Source organism: Mercenaria mercenaria, chromosome 8 (genome assembly GCF_021730395.1).
Source record: "Mercenaria mercenaria strain notata chromosome 8, MADL_Memer_1, whole genome shotgun sequence".
Classification (NCBI taxonomy): domain Eukaryota; kingdom Metazoa; phylum Mollusca; class Bivalvia; order Venerida; family Veneridae; genus Mercenaria; species Mercenaria mercenaria.
The window spans coordinates 72,757,491-72,772,219 of NC_069368.1; the positions used below are offsets into that span (position 1 = coordinate 72,757,491).

At 33.3% G+C, this 14,729-nt stretch overlaps 1 protein-coding gene across 5 annotated transcripts in view; it reads right to left on the reverse strand.

Moving 5' to 3' along the window:
• Positions 1-14,729, reverse strand: part of LOC123566097 (protein 4.1-like) — an 84,869-nt gene that overhangs the window by 23,252 nt on the left and 46,888 nt on the right. For all 5 annotated transcript variants that reach the window (XM_045359954.2, XM_045359952.2, XM_045359953.2 and 2 more), the window contains exon 12: positions 12,822-12,956. In XM_045359954.2, the coding sequence (XP_045215889.2) occupies positions 12,822-12,956 (135 nt within the window). The remainder of the gene's footprint in view (positions 1-12,821; positions 12,957-14,729) is intronic.

Below are 14,729 nucleotides of genomic sequence, written 5' to 3' on the forward strand. Positions count from 1 at the left end.
ACTGTAGGTCAAGTGGTTCTCAAGTTATTTCCAAAAAATGGTTTTACATGAACAGGCCACTGTGACCTTGACCTTTAATAGACTGACCCCAAAATCAATAGGGGTCATCTACTCTGCATGTTCAATCATCCTATGAAGTTTCAACATTCTGGGTCAAGTGGTTCTCAAGTTATTGATCGGAACTGGTTATCAACGTTCAGGCCCCTGTGATCTTGACCTTTAACGGAGTGACCCCAAAAACAACAAGAGCCATGTCAGACATGGCTAATCCCCCCACCGGGCATATCATAATTGAAGGATGTGGTCCACATCAGGGGTTTTAAGATGTGGAAGAAAGAATAAGTCAGATAATGCATAAGTGATGTCCCTTGGGAGTGTGTTTGCAAAATTATCAGCTCTCAAAAAAACAGTAATTTATGGTGATTTTTGAAAGTTTTGGAATTAAGACCTTGTGTCTAGTGATAAAGGAATACTTTCTGGAACTTTTGGTATAAGAAAACCTGTGTTTTAGTGAAAGGAATAATGAATAAAAGCATGTAAAAAAACTTCTATTTTGAAAAGGTCAGTGATGGGTGACCAGTGGTCAAGTGTATTGGATTTATAAGGCTATAAGTAGACTATAAATAGCTGTGGATTATATCAGGTACATACATATAGATTTACTGGATTATATACATGAAGTTTTAGTTATCTGATAAACAGAGCCTACATTTGTCATTTGTCATTAAAAACTGAGGTAAAAACTTGTTAAAATGGCAGATAGTGAAAACAGAAAACCAAAAAGAAACCACAGTGAACTGAGTAGTTTGAGTGAGTCTGACACCAGCATGAATACAACACCTACAAAACAACCACAAAAGAAACAAAACACACATCAAAATGAATTGAAACAAGAAGACAATGCAATGAAAGATATATACAAACAGTTGAAAGAAATAAATGAAAAACTGACGAACGTTATGACAAAAAATGATCCAACATTAAAAACATTAATCAAAGACAACATCAAACAAATGAAAGATGAGCTGCTGGAATCAGTGATAAAACGTATAGAGATTTTAGAGAAAGAAAACTTTGATAAGGATAAAGAGAACGAGCAATTAAAGATAGATATGAAAAAAATGCAACAAAACATGGACACATTAAAAGCTGAACAAGTGAAACTGAGAAATGACATGATATACAGTGAGCGCAAAACCGACGAGTTTCTTAATAATCACGAACAGTACAGTCGAATAAACAACATACGTATCACTGGTATACCTGAGGAAAAATTCCCGAAAATCATATATAAAAATATAGAAAAAGACACTGAAAATGATGAAAAAAGTAATGAAACTGAAAATAGAGGAACAGATGAAAAAACAAAAACTTATGCAAAAGCCGCGCAAAAGTCTGCTGATGAAAATAAAAAAGCTGATGAACTTGTACATGAAAACGCGGAACAGACCACCGACATCGTTATCAAGAAGATCAACTCGCATATACCAGGGATTAACTTAAAACGAGAGGACATATGTATTAGCCATCGGATGCCGGGCAAACCGCCCAAGTCAGGTGATAGGCCTAGGCCTATTATTGTCCAATTCATGTCCAGGCTGACCAAAGACAAAATAATGAGAAATCGCCCACTGTTCCCGAAGGCAATTTCCATTATGGATGACATGACATCCCAAAATTACCAAGCATTCCAATCAGTTAAATACAAAAAACCAGATCTTGTGAAGTCTGCTTGGTTCAGGAATGGGAAGATATTCTACAAGAACCACTTTGACATTGTACAACAAGTACAGTACAAAAATTTTGGATGGTGGTTAAGTGCACCCTGGCCAGAACGCCGAGCGAATGCCTCTGGCTCTGGAAGATACTAACTGTGTAAATCAGAACATGAACTGATCATGACATGAACTGTGTATTTTGTATAAACCTATTAAACTATTTAATATACCTACATGTGAAAATAGTTCTAAGTGCTATACCGACTATATGAAAAGAGAAATTTATGTGGAAACAAACAAAAAGTGAAAAGTATTTTATTAAATTGTGCATATATGAACTATCACATAAACATATACTATTAAATGTTCCATGACACGAGTTATGTGTCAACAAGCATATAACAATGATATATTTTTATGAGACTAAAACATATTGATACTGCTCATATTCATGAAACTATTGTATTAATATGTAGACATTATATTTTGAAAAAGATACAAATATGATACTTTTTATAATATTATAACATTATATTTTGAAAAGGGTACAGATATGATACTTTTTATAACGTAATAACATTTATTTAAGACTGAAATTCTGTCCTGCATATTTATAGGTTTGGATTTTATAAAAAGACAAGTCTGTAAAAAGTTTCAATGCATAGCACCATTTAAAAATGAAACAGTCCTGTAAACAAGTCTTTTCTTTCGCTTTTCGCATTTTTAACTAAAAAAGACTAGTTTCACATACAGGAATTATAAATTTATTCTTCGACCAATTCCTACGTTTGTTTTTTCTTTGCTTGGTAACTGAATTAAAGGGCAAAAGTGGATCTTTGGTAATCTGACATCCCTTGATTTTGAGGTATGTCAACTGTCAAAATATTGAGGGCAGTAATGTTTACAGAATAACACAATCACTCTAAAGGTATATGACCTACGTTTATGCACCACTGATAAATTATTCTTCCAACACACCACTACTTTTTAACATTGAATTAAATAGAAAACAGGGATGTTCATTCATTTTATACCTAGTTTCTTTTTGTTTCTGTTTGTGTCTTTTTTTTTTTTTTTTTTTGTACTGCGTAATATTGAATTACACGTAGTATTTTTGTTTTGAGAAATTAGTTTAATAAAAGGTAGCGCAGTGTCCAGTATTCTATGGTTTTTTTTCCAATGCTACTACTAGCCCTATGACGCATCTCAGCTAAAAAAATACATGTGGTATTTACGGTTAAATCTGTTTTTTTATTGACAAACTAAACTCGCTTTAAATATTTAAGATCATGTTCATATGATAAATTGTAAATGATCATAAGTATTCTGTATGCGACAAAATACAAAAAAAATCATGGGTATATACCTTTAACAGGTGAAATGAGAATCACCAGTGCATTACTGATCATGTTCAAAACAGACTATTTTTAGCACAAGGTCAGTTATAAATGAATAGTTGGTAGCTAATTATAGATCTGGAAAACCTACAAAAGTAAGATAATTTAATTTTAAGTATGTAATAAGTATTGGTAGTTGAACTGTCTCTACAATGCTTTTTGTGTTAGAAAATATATTTATTCATGAAGTGTTTTTACTCATTCAAATGATATTGAACTAGATCTATCTGTATATACATGTAGATAGAGACAGCAGTCTCGAATCGGCACTATGTAACACAGTATCCAGAAGATATTAGCTAGGTATTTGAGGGTGTGGTTCCATAAACGGTCAGAACGGCATGGCAGTGTGGCCACCTGTTTATTAGTACGCTTCCGTGTTGGTCAGTAACTACTTTTGTCTTTCAACTGCCCTGATCTTGAGTACTGAATAAGAATCTATATAATGTTTGAAGGTTTTGAACAATTACACTTATATATATTAAACTATGCATAACTTCCATGTTTGGTCAGTAACAATTGTTGTCTTTCAACTGCCCTGATTATAAAATACTGAATATGAATCTATGTAATGTTTGAAGGTTTTGAACAATTACTCTCATATATATCAAACTATGCACAACTTGTTCCTTTTTGCATATACATCATGTGTTTTTACCTCCTTCGGCAATAAGCTTCATAAATTTCATGTCAGTGTATTAAAAATATTTTTGTTAAAAACAATGATACAAATAAGAATGCTTTCAAAAAATGATAACAAAACGTAGAATATTTTATCGGTATTTTTTTTCTTTCTTAAGCTGAAATAGAATTCTAAGATCACATGTTGCTGGTCATATATGAATGTTGAAAAATGGCATTGAGGCCTCTGTTAAAAAGTATGTTTTGTATTTTTTGTGTTTTTTGTGCGTATTGTGTGTTTTTGTTTTTATTTTTCTAAATGTAATTTGCATTTTATCTTACGTAGAAATAACTTTCAGCTATAGAAAAAAATGTTGATAGTTCTCGCTATATATGTATTTTTGTGTTTTTTTTTGTGCGTATTGTGTGTTTTTGTTTTTATTTTTCTAAATGTAATTTGCATTTATCTTACGTAGAAATAACTTTCAGCTATAGAAAAAATGTTGATAGTTCTCGCTATAAATAAGCTCACCACTTAAAAATTGGTACCCTTGACATCTTTTCAAAATATGTTTTCCACTAAAAACAAATTCAGTGTTAGGAAAATGATCGTTTCCATGTTAAGTAAGGTTTTAGTAGCACTACTAAATAGTTCATGGCATCCGTAATTAGCTCAATGAATGTTAGGGGTTTAGGAAATTCAAATAAAAGAAAGCAGGTATTCCAATGGTTAAAATCTCAAAAATTCTCAATATGTCTTCTTCAGGAAACACATTTACCAGATAACAAAAGTACATTCTGGCAATCTGACTGGAATGGTGAATCTTACTTCAGCGGAAATAGTTCCAATAGCGAAGGAGTCGCTATTTTGCTCAATATAGAAGAATCACATAATATAATTAGTTTCAAAGAAATAGTTAAAGGACGACTTATTGCCTTAGAATTAAATTATAAGGACCAAGATATAACAATAATTAATATATATGGCCCAAATAAAGATGACGTCAACTTTTTTAAATCTCTTGAAGAATTTTTAATTGAAAATAATGACAAAAACGTTATCATTGGGGAGATTTTAATAGAGTATTAGATATAACAAAAGACAAACGAAATGGGAGAGTCGACACTCAACTAAAATCAAGAAATAAACTTAAAGCAATTATACAAGAATGTAGCTTAATTGACATATGGCGACATATGAACAATTCATCCACCCAATTTACATGGAAATCAAACTCAACACCACGTATATACTGTAGACTCGATTATTTTTTAATTTCCGAATACTTATGTAACTTATCAAATAATTGTTATATAATGCCAGGCTTTAAAACCGATCACTCGTGTGTTAATCTGCAAATAAATTTTGACAAATGTAAACGAGGTCCAGGTTATTTTAAGCTAAACAACAGTATTCTTTAGATGATGATTTTAAATCATTGATAAAAGACAATATTAAGGAATTAGTTAGACAAAACTCTGAAGCTGAACCTGATATTTTATGGGAAATTATCAAAGGTACTATTAGAAATACAGCAATTAAATATTCTACATACAAAAAGAAAATTGAAACAGATCAGGAAAGTAAACTGATAAAAGAAATTGAAAGTTTAAATAAACAGGTACTTGTTGAAAATGAAGACATAAATAATATTAAAGATACAATAACAGAAAAACAGAATGAGCTTGACTGTTTATATGAGAAAAAAGTCAATGGTATATTGATTAGATCAAAAGCTATACATATTGAAGGTAATGAAAAGAATTCTAAATATTTCTCAAATATAGAGAAAAGACGTGCAGAAAAAAAGAACATTACAAAACTAATAATTAATGGTCAAGAAATAACAAAAAATGATCAGATTTTAAAAGAAGAAGTAAACTATTATAGAACTTTATACGAAAAACATGAACAAAACCAAACAAATATAAATTTTTTGGATCAGAACATAAACAAATTATCAAATGATGAAATGGAAACATGCGAAGGTTTATTGACAGAAAACGAGTGTAAACAAGCACTACTTGATATGAAAAACAACAAAAGTCCCGGTTCTGACGGGCTAACAACAGAATTTTATAAGCTCTTTTGGAACGAAATAAAACTCTACCTCATAAACTCCTTAAATTTCTCGTATAGAAAAGGTGAACTAACAGATTTACAAAAGCAAAGTATATTAACACTATTACCAAAGACTGAAAAAGACCAATCATTACTTTCAAACTGGCGACCTATCAGTCTTTTAAATATAGATTACAAAATTGCAACCAAAACTATTGCCAATAGAATTAAAAAAGTTTTAGATAAAATTATTACTCATGAACAAACTGGTTTTATGAAAGGCCGCTATATTGGTGAAAATGTTCGCTTAATTTATGAAATCATTGAATACCTTGAAGCTAATAATCAACCTGGTCTACTCTTTTTTTCTGATTACCAAAAAGCATTTGACAGCTTAAATCACAGCTTTATGATGCAATGTCTCCATCATTTCAACTTCGGACCATCTTTAATTACATGGGTAAAACTATTTTACACCAAAATAAACAGTGTAATAATAAATAATGGTTATATGTCAGAAAGCTTTCCAATAAAGAAGGGTGTTAGACAAGGATGTCCTCTCTCCTCTTCTTTGTTCATAATATGCATTCAATTACTGACAAATTTTATAGCAAAAGATAATACAATAAAAGGTTTAACAATAGACAACACAGAAATTAAACAAACCTTGTTCGCAGATGATGCCACTTATGTAAATAATGGACAGAAAGAATCTTTTGAACGACTTATAAAGGTTATAAATGAATTTGGCAAAATATCTGGACTCACACTTAATACAACAAAATCTATAGTTCTAAAGGCTGGTTCACTTAAACAGAGGAACTTAAAATATGCTGAAAACATGAATTTCGTTTGGACTTCTAAACAAGCTAGAACACTTGGAATGACATTTTATACAGATTTAGAATCAAATAATAAGCTCAACCTCGAACCTAAATTGCAAGAATTCAAAAATTGTCTGAAACAGTGGCAACATCGAAAACTAACCCTACTGGGTAAAGTAACTGTGATTAAAACATATGCTCTACCGAAACTTATTTATCCATTTACAGTGCTTGAAAACCCACCAGAAGATACTATCAAAGATATCACGTCAACTATTTTTAAATTTTTATGGGACGGAAAAAATGAAAAAATAAAGCGCAAAACATTAGTAAATAACTATGATCTGGGAGGACTTAAACTCACAGACATTAAAGCTTTTCTGTACTCGATCAAAGCATGTTGGGTTAAAAGAATAATTTCAAATGAAAATAACGGTTTTTGGAAAATACTGTATAAGAAATTCCTTAAAAACTTTGGGGGCAGTTTAATTTTCGAATGTAATTTACACACACAAGATATTGCTAGAATTTGCAAAAATCACAAATTTTTGAAAGATATTTTAACTTCGTGGTTTAAAATCATGAATTCTTCAAACACAAATAATGAAGTGAAAAAACATATAATATGGAACAACTCCGACATTAAATTACAACAAAATACAATATATTGGGACAATTGGAACAGAAAGGGAATAAAATATATTGATCAATTATTTGATTTCCGAACAAACAGGTTTTATAAGTTTGAAGAAGCAGAACGAATACTTAACTTGGAAAAAAGTGATTATCTCAAATACTACCAGTTGGTTACAAAGATACCGAAAATATTAATAGAAAGCATCTCTGAAAATTTTCTGTACGGAAATAAAACAAACATTCATATAGAAAAACTAAAAGTTTGTAAAACACCCAACCAGTATCTTTATAATTTACAAGCAACCAATGTACCATATGAAAAACCAACTGCTGCTGTGAAATGGGAAACTTTTTTTGAAAATGAAAACCTAAATTGGAAGAATATTTTTAGCGTACCATTCCTTTCTACCATTGATACAAATCTACGCAGTTTTCAATACAAATTTTTAATGCGTCTGTTGCCCACAAATAAATATCTATTTATCTGTAAGCTGGCCCCCAGTAACCTATGTGATTTCTGCTGCATGAATACAGAAACAATTGAACACATAATATGGAATGCCCCAAAGTACAAGCCTTTTGGAACAATATTCAAAATCTATTGACTACTAAAGGAATTGACGTGAAACTGAATATCAAAAACATATGTTTCGGTGTAATACAAAACAATAAGAAAAATGATGTTCTAAACTTTATAATAATATTATGCAAATATTTTATATTTAAATCTAAGTACAGCAAAAACATTCCAATGTTTGAGTGCTTTGTACAATACTTGAAAGCTAGGATAAAAATTGAAAAAGAAATCGCATTAATGCAAAACAAGTTAGATAGACATGAAGAAAAATGGTCAAAGTTCGATGAAATATAATAGCTGACTACACTAAACTTTACAACCCCTAAAACTCTTGTACATATACTAGTATTGAGTACTTACTACTGAAACCAGGAAACGATCACCCTTTATTCCTCATTTTTTAATCTACTTTTTCATTAATCAAAGTTAGAACTCCCAAGTGACATAGCTCTTTTTTTTTTTCTCTACTTCCTTCTCCTTCCTTCCTGTTTTCTTACCTTCCAAAACTCTTTGCATAATATTCGTATTGAATCTGACGTGATTTTGATTAGAAACATGTTAAGATCATGTTTTGTTTTTTGACTATATATGTCATTGACATTGTATATAAAAATTGTATGTCATATACATGTATGTTATGCAAAGAAAAATAAACGGGGTTACCCAGCTGGGGCCTCAAAAAAAAAAAAAAAAAAAAAGAATAAGTCAGTAGTGAGGTGGTTTACTGCTAAAATTTATTAATTTTCATGAAGAGTATAACTATGATGTTTTTCTTTAAGGCTACTGTAAAAAGAAGGAATGGAAAGCTAACAGGGAACAAGAGTGCCAGAATGTCACAATATATGCCCGTCAAAGCAAATTTCTTTACTCTAGCAGCTGTATTTGCAAATGGAATGTTAATTTTGTGGTTGTTTAGTAATCATTGTAAGTCTTTTGTTTTTTAAAGTCCACAAAAAAACTCCTTACTAGGTAGAGATACCTTATATATAATAAAATTAATAAAATACACCTAAAACTGGAGAGTAACATCTATGCTGTACCACAGAAAAGTAGTCTTGTTTTTTCCCTAGGTTCAATTATAAAAATGTTACAATATAAGTTATTTATAGTAACAACTAAGGGAAGTTAATCTTTAAAAAAAAAAAAAAAAAAAAAAAAAAAAAAAAAAAAAAAAATTGCAAGTCCACACAAAAATCTTTATCAGGAAGAGACTGGTCAAAATACACCTCAAAATTGGATTTAGCATGTTTGTTGTACTATAGAAAAGTGGTCTCGATATTTCCCTACGACTAGTAATGAAAAAGTTACAATAAAAGCTATTTAAAGTACTGGTAACAACAAAGGGAAGTAATTCTAAAGAAGGGAACTGCGCATGACACTTCGTCTCATGATGGTGTATAATTGTGCCAAGTTACATCAAAATCCCTCCATGCATGAAGAAGAAATGCTTCGGACAAAGTCATTCTTGTATCTGACCTTTGGCCTCTAAGTGTGACCTTGACCTTAGGCCTAGTGACCTGGATCTTGCGCATGACACTCCGTCTCGTGGTGGTAAACATTTGTGCCAAGTTATATCAAAATCCCTCAATGCATGAAGAAGAAATGCTCCGGACAAGGTTTTTATTCTTGTATCCTTTGACCTCTAAGTGTGACCTTGACCTTAGACCTAGGGACCTAGTTCTTGCGTATGACACTCCGCATCGTGGTGGTAAACATTTGTGCCAAGATATATCAAAATCCCTCCATGCATGAAGAAGATATGCTCCGGACAAATTTCTTTAAGAAAATATGATAAAGGGGAATAACTCAAAAAATAGGCAAGGTAGAGTTATTGTTCTTGCACACTGCACTTCCTCCCAATGTGTTCTATCAGTGTATGAAGTTTGAAGAAAATCCCTCCAGTACTTTTGGGGTTATGCTCCGAACAAAATGTTTTAAGAAAATATGATAAAGGGGAATAACTCAAAAAATAGGCAAGGTAGAGTTATTGTTCTTGCACACTGCACTTCCTCCCAATGTGTTCTATCAGTGTATGAAGTTTGAAGAAAATCCCTCCAGTACTTTTGGAGTTATGCTCCGGACAAATTTTTTTAAGAAAATAAGATAAATGGGAATAACTCAAAAAATAGGCAAGGTAGAGTTATTGTTCTTGCACACTGCACTTCCTCCCAATGTGTTCTATCAGTGTATGAAGTTTGAAGAAAATCCCTCCAGTACTTTTGGAGTTATGCTCCGGACAAATTTTTTTAAGAAAATAAGATAAAGGGGAATAACTCAAAAAATAGGCAAGGTAGAGTTATTGTTCTTGCACACTGCACTTCCTCCCAAGGTGTTCTATCAGTGTATGAAGTTTGAAGAAAATCCCTCCAGTACTTTTGGAGTTATGCTCCGGACAAATATCGTGGCGGACGGACGGACGGACGGACGGACGGACGGAGAGCATTTCTAATATCCCCTTCACCTTTGGTGGGGGGATAAATAAGGGTCATTTACTCTGCATGAACAATCATCCTATGAAGTTTCAACATTCTGGGTGGAGAGGTTCTCAAGTTATTGATTGGAAATGGTTTTCCATGTTCAGGCCCCTGTGGCCTTGTCCTTTAACAAAGTGACCCTAAAGTCGTTAGGGTTCATCTACTCTGCATGACCAATCATCCTACGAAGTTTCATCATTCTGGGTCAAGTGGTTCTCAAGTTACTGACCGGAAATGGTTTTCAATGTCCGGGCCCCTGTGACCTTGACCTTTCACAGAGTGACCCCAAAATCGTTAGGGGTCATCTACTCTTTATGACCAATCATCCTATTAAGTTTCAACATTCTGGGTCAAGTGGTTCTCAAGTTACTGACTGGAAATAGTTTTCAATGTTCAGGCCCCTATTAAGTTTCAACACTGTAGGTCAAGTGGTTCTCAAGTTATTTCCAAAAAATGATTTTACATGAACAGGCCCCTGTGACCTTGACCTTTAATAGAGTGACCCCAAAATCGACAGGGGTCATCTACTTTGCATGTACAATCATCCTATGAAGTTTCAACATTCTGGGTCAAGTGGTTCTCTAGTTATTGATCAGAAATGGTTTTCAATGTTCAGGCCCCTGTGACCTTGACCTTTGAAGGAGTGATCCCATAATCAATAAGGGTCATCTACTCTTTATGACCAATCATCTTATCAAGTTTCAACATTTTGGGTCAGGTGGTTCTCTAGTTATAATAACTTATTGATTGGAAATGGTTTTCAATGTTCAGGCCCCTGTGACCTTGACCTTTGGTGGAGTGACCCCAAAATCAATAGGGGTCATCTACTCTTCATGACCAATCATCCTATGAAGATTCAACATTCTGGGTCAAGTGGTTCTCTAGTTATTGATCGGAAATGGTTTTCAATGTTCAGGCCCCTGTGACCTTGACCTTTGACGGAGTGACCCCAAAAACAATAGGGGTCGTCTACTCCAGCAGCCCTAACTTATTGATTGGAAATGGTTTTCAATGTTCAGGCCCCTGTGACCTTGACCTTTGGTGGAGTGACCCCAAAATCGACAGGGGTCATCTACTTTGCATGTACAATCATCCTATGAAGTTTCAACATTCTGGGTCAAGTGGTTCTCTAGTTATTGATCAGAAATGGTTTTCAATGTTCAGGCCCCTGTGACCTTGACCTTTGAAGGAGTGATCCCATAATCAATAAGGGTCATCTACTCTTTATGACCAATCATCTTATCAAGTTTCAACATTTTGGGTCAGGTGGTTCTCTAGTTATAATAACTTATTGATTGGAAATGGTTTTCAATGTTCAGGCCCCTGTGACCTTGACCTTTGGTGGAGTGACCCCAAAATCAATAGGGGTCATCTACTCTTCATGACCAATCATCTTATCAAGTTTCAACATTCTGGGTCAAGTGGTTCTCTAGTTATTGATCGGAAATGGTTTTCAATGTTCAGGCCCCTGTGACCTTGACCTTTGACGGAGTGACCCCAAAATCAATAGGGGTCATCTACTCTTCATGACCAATCATCCTATGAAGATTCAACATTCTGGGTCAAGTGGTTCTCTAGTTATTGATCGGAAATGGTTTTCAATGTTCAGGCCCCTGTGACCTTGACCTTTGACGGAGTGACCCCAAAAACAATAGGGGTCGTCTACTCCAGCAGCCCTACAACCCTATGAAGTTTGAAGGTTCTAGGTCAAATGGTTCTCCAGTTATTGCTCGGAAATGAAGTGTGACGTACGGACGGACGGACGGACAGGGCAAAAACAATATGTCTCCTGGGGGACACATAATAAAAGTAAACAATTGTCAGAAACGATGTTTAACCTAGTTATGTAATGTTTAAGCACTCGTACAATGTTGCAAATGCATCAAAACAAAGACATGTAACAACTTTTGAAGAATGGTGTGTTTTTAAAGGTGCTGAACTGTCCAAAAAATGTGGCCCCTTCATGCAGTCCCTTTCCGAAATTCAATACATATATGAGTAAATTGACAAGTGGTTTTGTAGAATAATTTAAATGTTTTATATGCTGTTTAATTTTCATGTAAAACAATTCTTTCTTTCTATGATTTGGTGTCATGAAAAGTTTGAAAACATTGGGTCCATAAGTTCATGAGAAAACAGCTTCTGTATGCTAAACATCCAACAAAATTTCTAAATTCACAAGGGGTTTAATTTTAAGAAAATATAAGCCAGAATTATGCTATTTATTCTGAGAGGTCATCTCATTATGTGTTTTTTTTTGTGTTCAGAAAGCATTTTGCCTAGCAGTTTGTGAGAAATCTGCTCATACATGGAAGACTTTTGCGATGGAGATGTGAATTCCAATTTTAGTACGAAGCGCCTTTTTGAGTTTTAACAGGTGGAAAATGAGTGACCACAAATTAATTAAATGAAGAATGTAAGTGTTCCCAAAAGAAATTGAGTATACATCCTACTTTACCTAATGAAGTAATAAGACAGGCTGACTGAAATAGGTAATACATGAACAACATACCTTTATCCGCTCCTTTTCTTGCTTGGCAAAAGCTTTTTTCTCCTTGTCAGTCATAGCAGACTGTGGTTTGTGTGCAGGCAGCACCGTATAGTCCTGGTCAATCACTTCTGGGGTCATAGGTCGACTATCAGGCTCCTTGAAACAAATATGCCACCAAATCACTTACATGTTATATCATTAAATGCTGCAAATTTTTAGCAAGCTGATATCATCTGAACCACATCTTCTGCTCACAAAATTTGTTAGTATGGTCTTCCATAGTTGAAGTTATTTGGTCATCAATATTTAAAAATGTTGGCCACCAACTGTCTTAGCTAAGGGGTGTTGTTACCTTTATTAACAAGTTTATTCACCTTAGTAACAGTTAGCAGTACAGTACTTCAGTATTTGTACTTCTGTCAGTAACAGTATGTAATCATTAATACAAGGTAGAATATAACCATATAGCTTGAAATTGAATTACATACCAATTATAACAGGTTTGTCAACAGACAACCATAGTAAACTGTGTGGACAAACATAGTAAACTGTGTGGACAAACATAGTAAACTGTGTGGACAAACATTGTTAAATATGGACAACCACTGTTAGCAGTTTGGATTTGCTTTTGTCTTCATTATTTTTAAGAGGTTGGAGGCACTTAAGCACAATTTAGGTGATACAGGGACTTTTCTAGCTTTTCCTGGTGGTGGAAGGCTTCTAGTGCCCTTCCAGGCATTGTTTCAGGCAAGTAATCAGACAAGCTGTTTGAGAAGATTTTGAGAGTTTAAGGTAGATCTGCACCTTTGATAAACTGGAAGTGAAGTCATTTATCCGGAAACCGTAGAATAAAGTCTGAATTTGGCATATGGAAATGAAATCATTTTATGAATCAATGGCAACCTGTGAGTAAATTTATTACAATGACACATTTACTATTTTTCTAAACTTAAAATATGATATTAAAACATCTGACATGTTAAATAATCCAAAATATGTCTTAAAATTAGTGTGAATGTGCAGTTCACTTTATTCATTGTTAATTAAATATCTCAAAAATAAACACATGGACCTATACATTTTATTTCACTAAATTATAGGCCATGTTTATTTACAATGTTTCGTTGAAATCTACATTGTAGAAAAATTTCTATTTGCGAAAATGTTATGAAAGATATGATTTTCCCATTGACTCCCATTATGAAAAATTGCGTGATGTCAAAATTTTTCAAATCAGTCTAGCAAAAAATCAAGCACACGACCCTACCTTTTTTATTTGCTGAATTTTCTAAGTATGTTCTGAAGTTTTGAAAAATCCGAGTTTAATCAAATTCTACATTGTAGAAAAAAATTTGATCAGAATGTGCAGAACTACCTTAAACAAATCAGAAGAACCTGAAAGAATTTGGTATAGAATCACCCAAGGAACAATGCTGTAAAATGATTCTGAAATCAGGACTGGGGTTTCAGAGGAGAAGTTTTTCAAAGTTTTCAAACTTAGGAAGAACTAGACCTACCTCATGGATGTCTTGTTTATTAATGAAACAGAATGACATGTAGTGGAACATCTGTTACATTACTTTGAAATCTAACTAGCAGTTTTAAAGAAGATTTCCCATATACCGGTAGCCAAATAGGGAAAACTAGCCCTGCCCCATAGCAGTTATTTTGAATTTGATATAACCATATTGGAAAAACTAACCGTGGTGGCTGTGATTTTAAACATAACATAGTAATTTGGAGAAATTAGGTAGGGTGTCAACCAAGGAATATGTCTGTTAACTTACAATCAAACAAGGTATTTCTGAAATGAAGATTTTTTTCTGTCTTTTTTTTCTTTTGATCTATTGAAACCAGAATTCTGCATGAATGACTTACACCTGAAGGATCTGGAAGGGAACCACAAATAAAAATTTCTGCCAAGTTTTG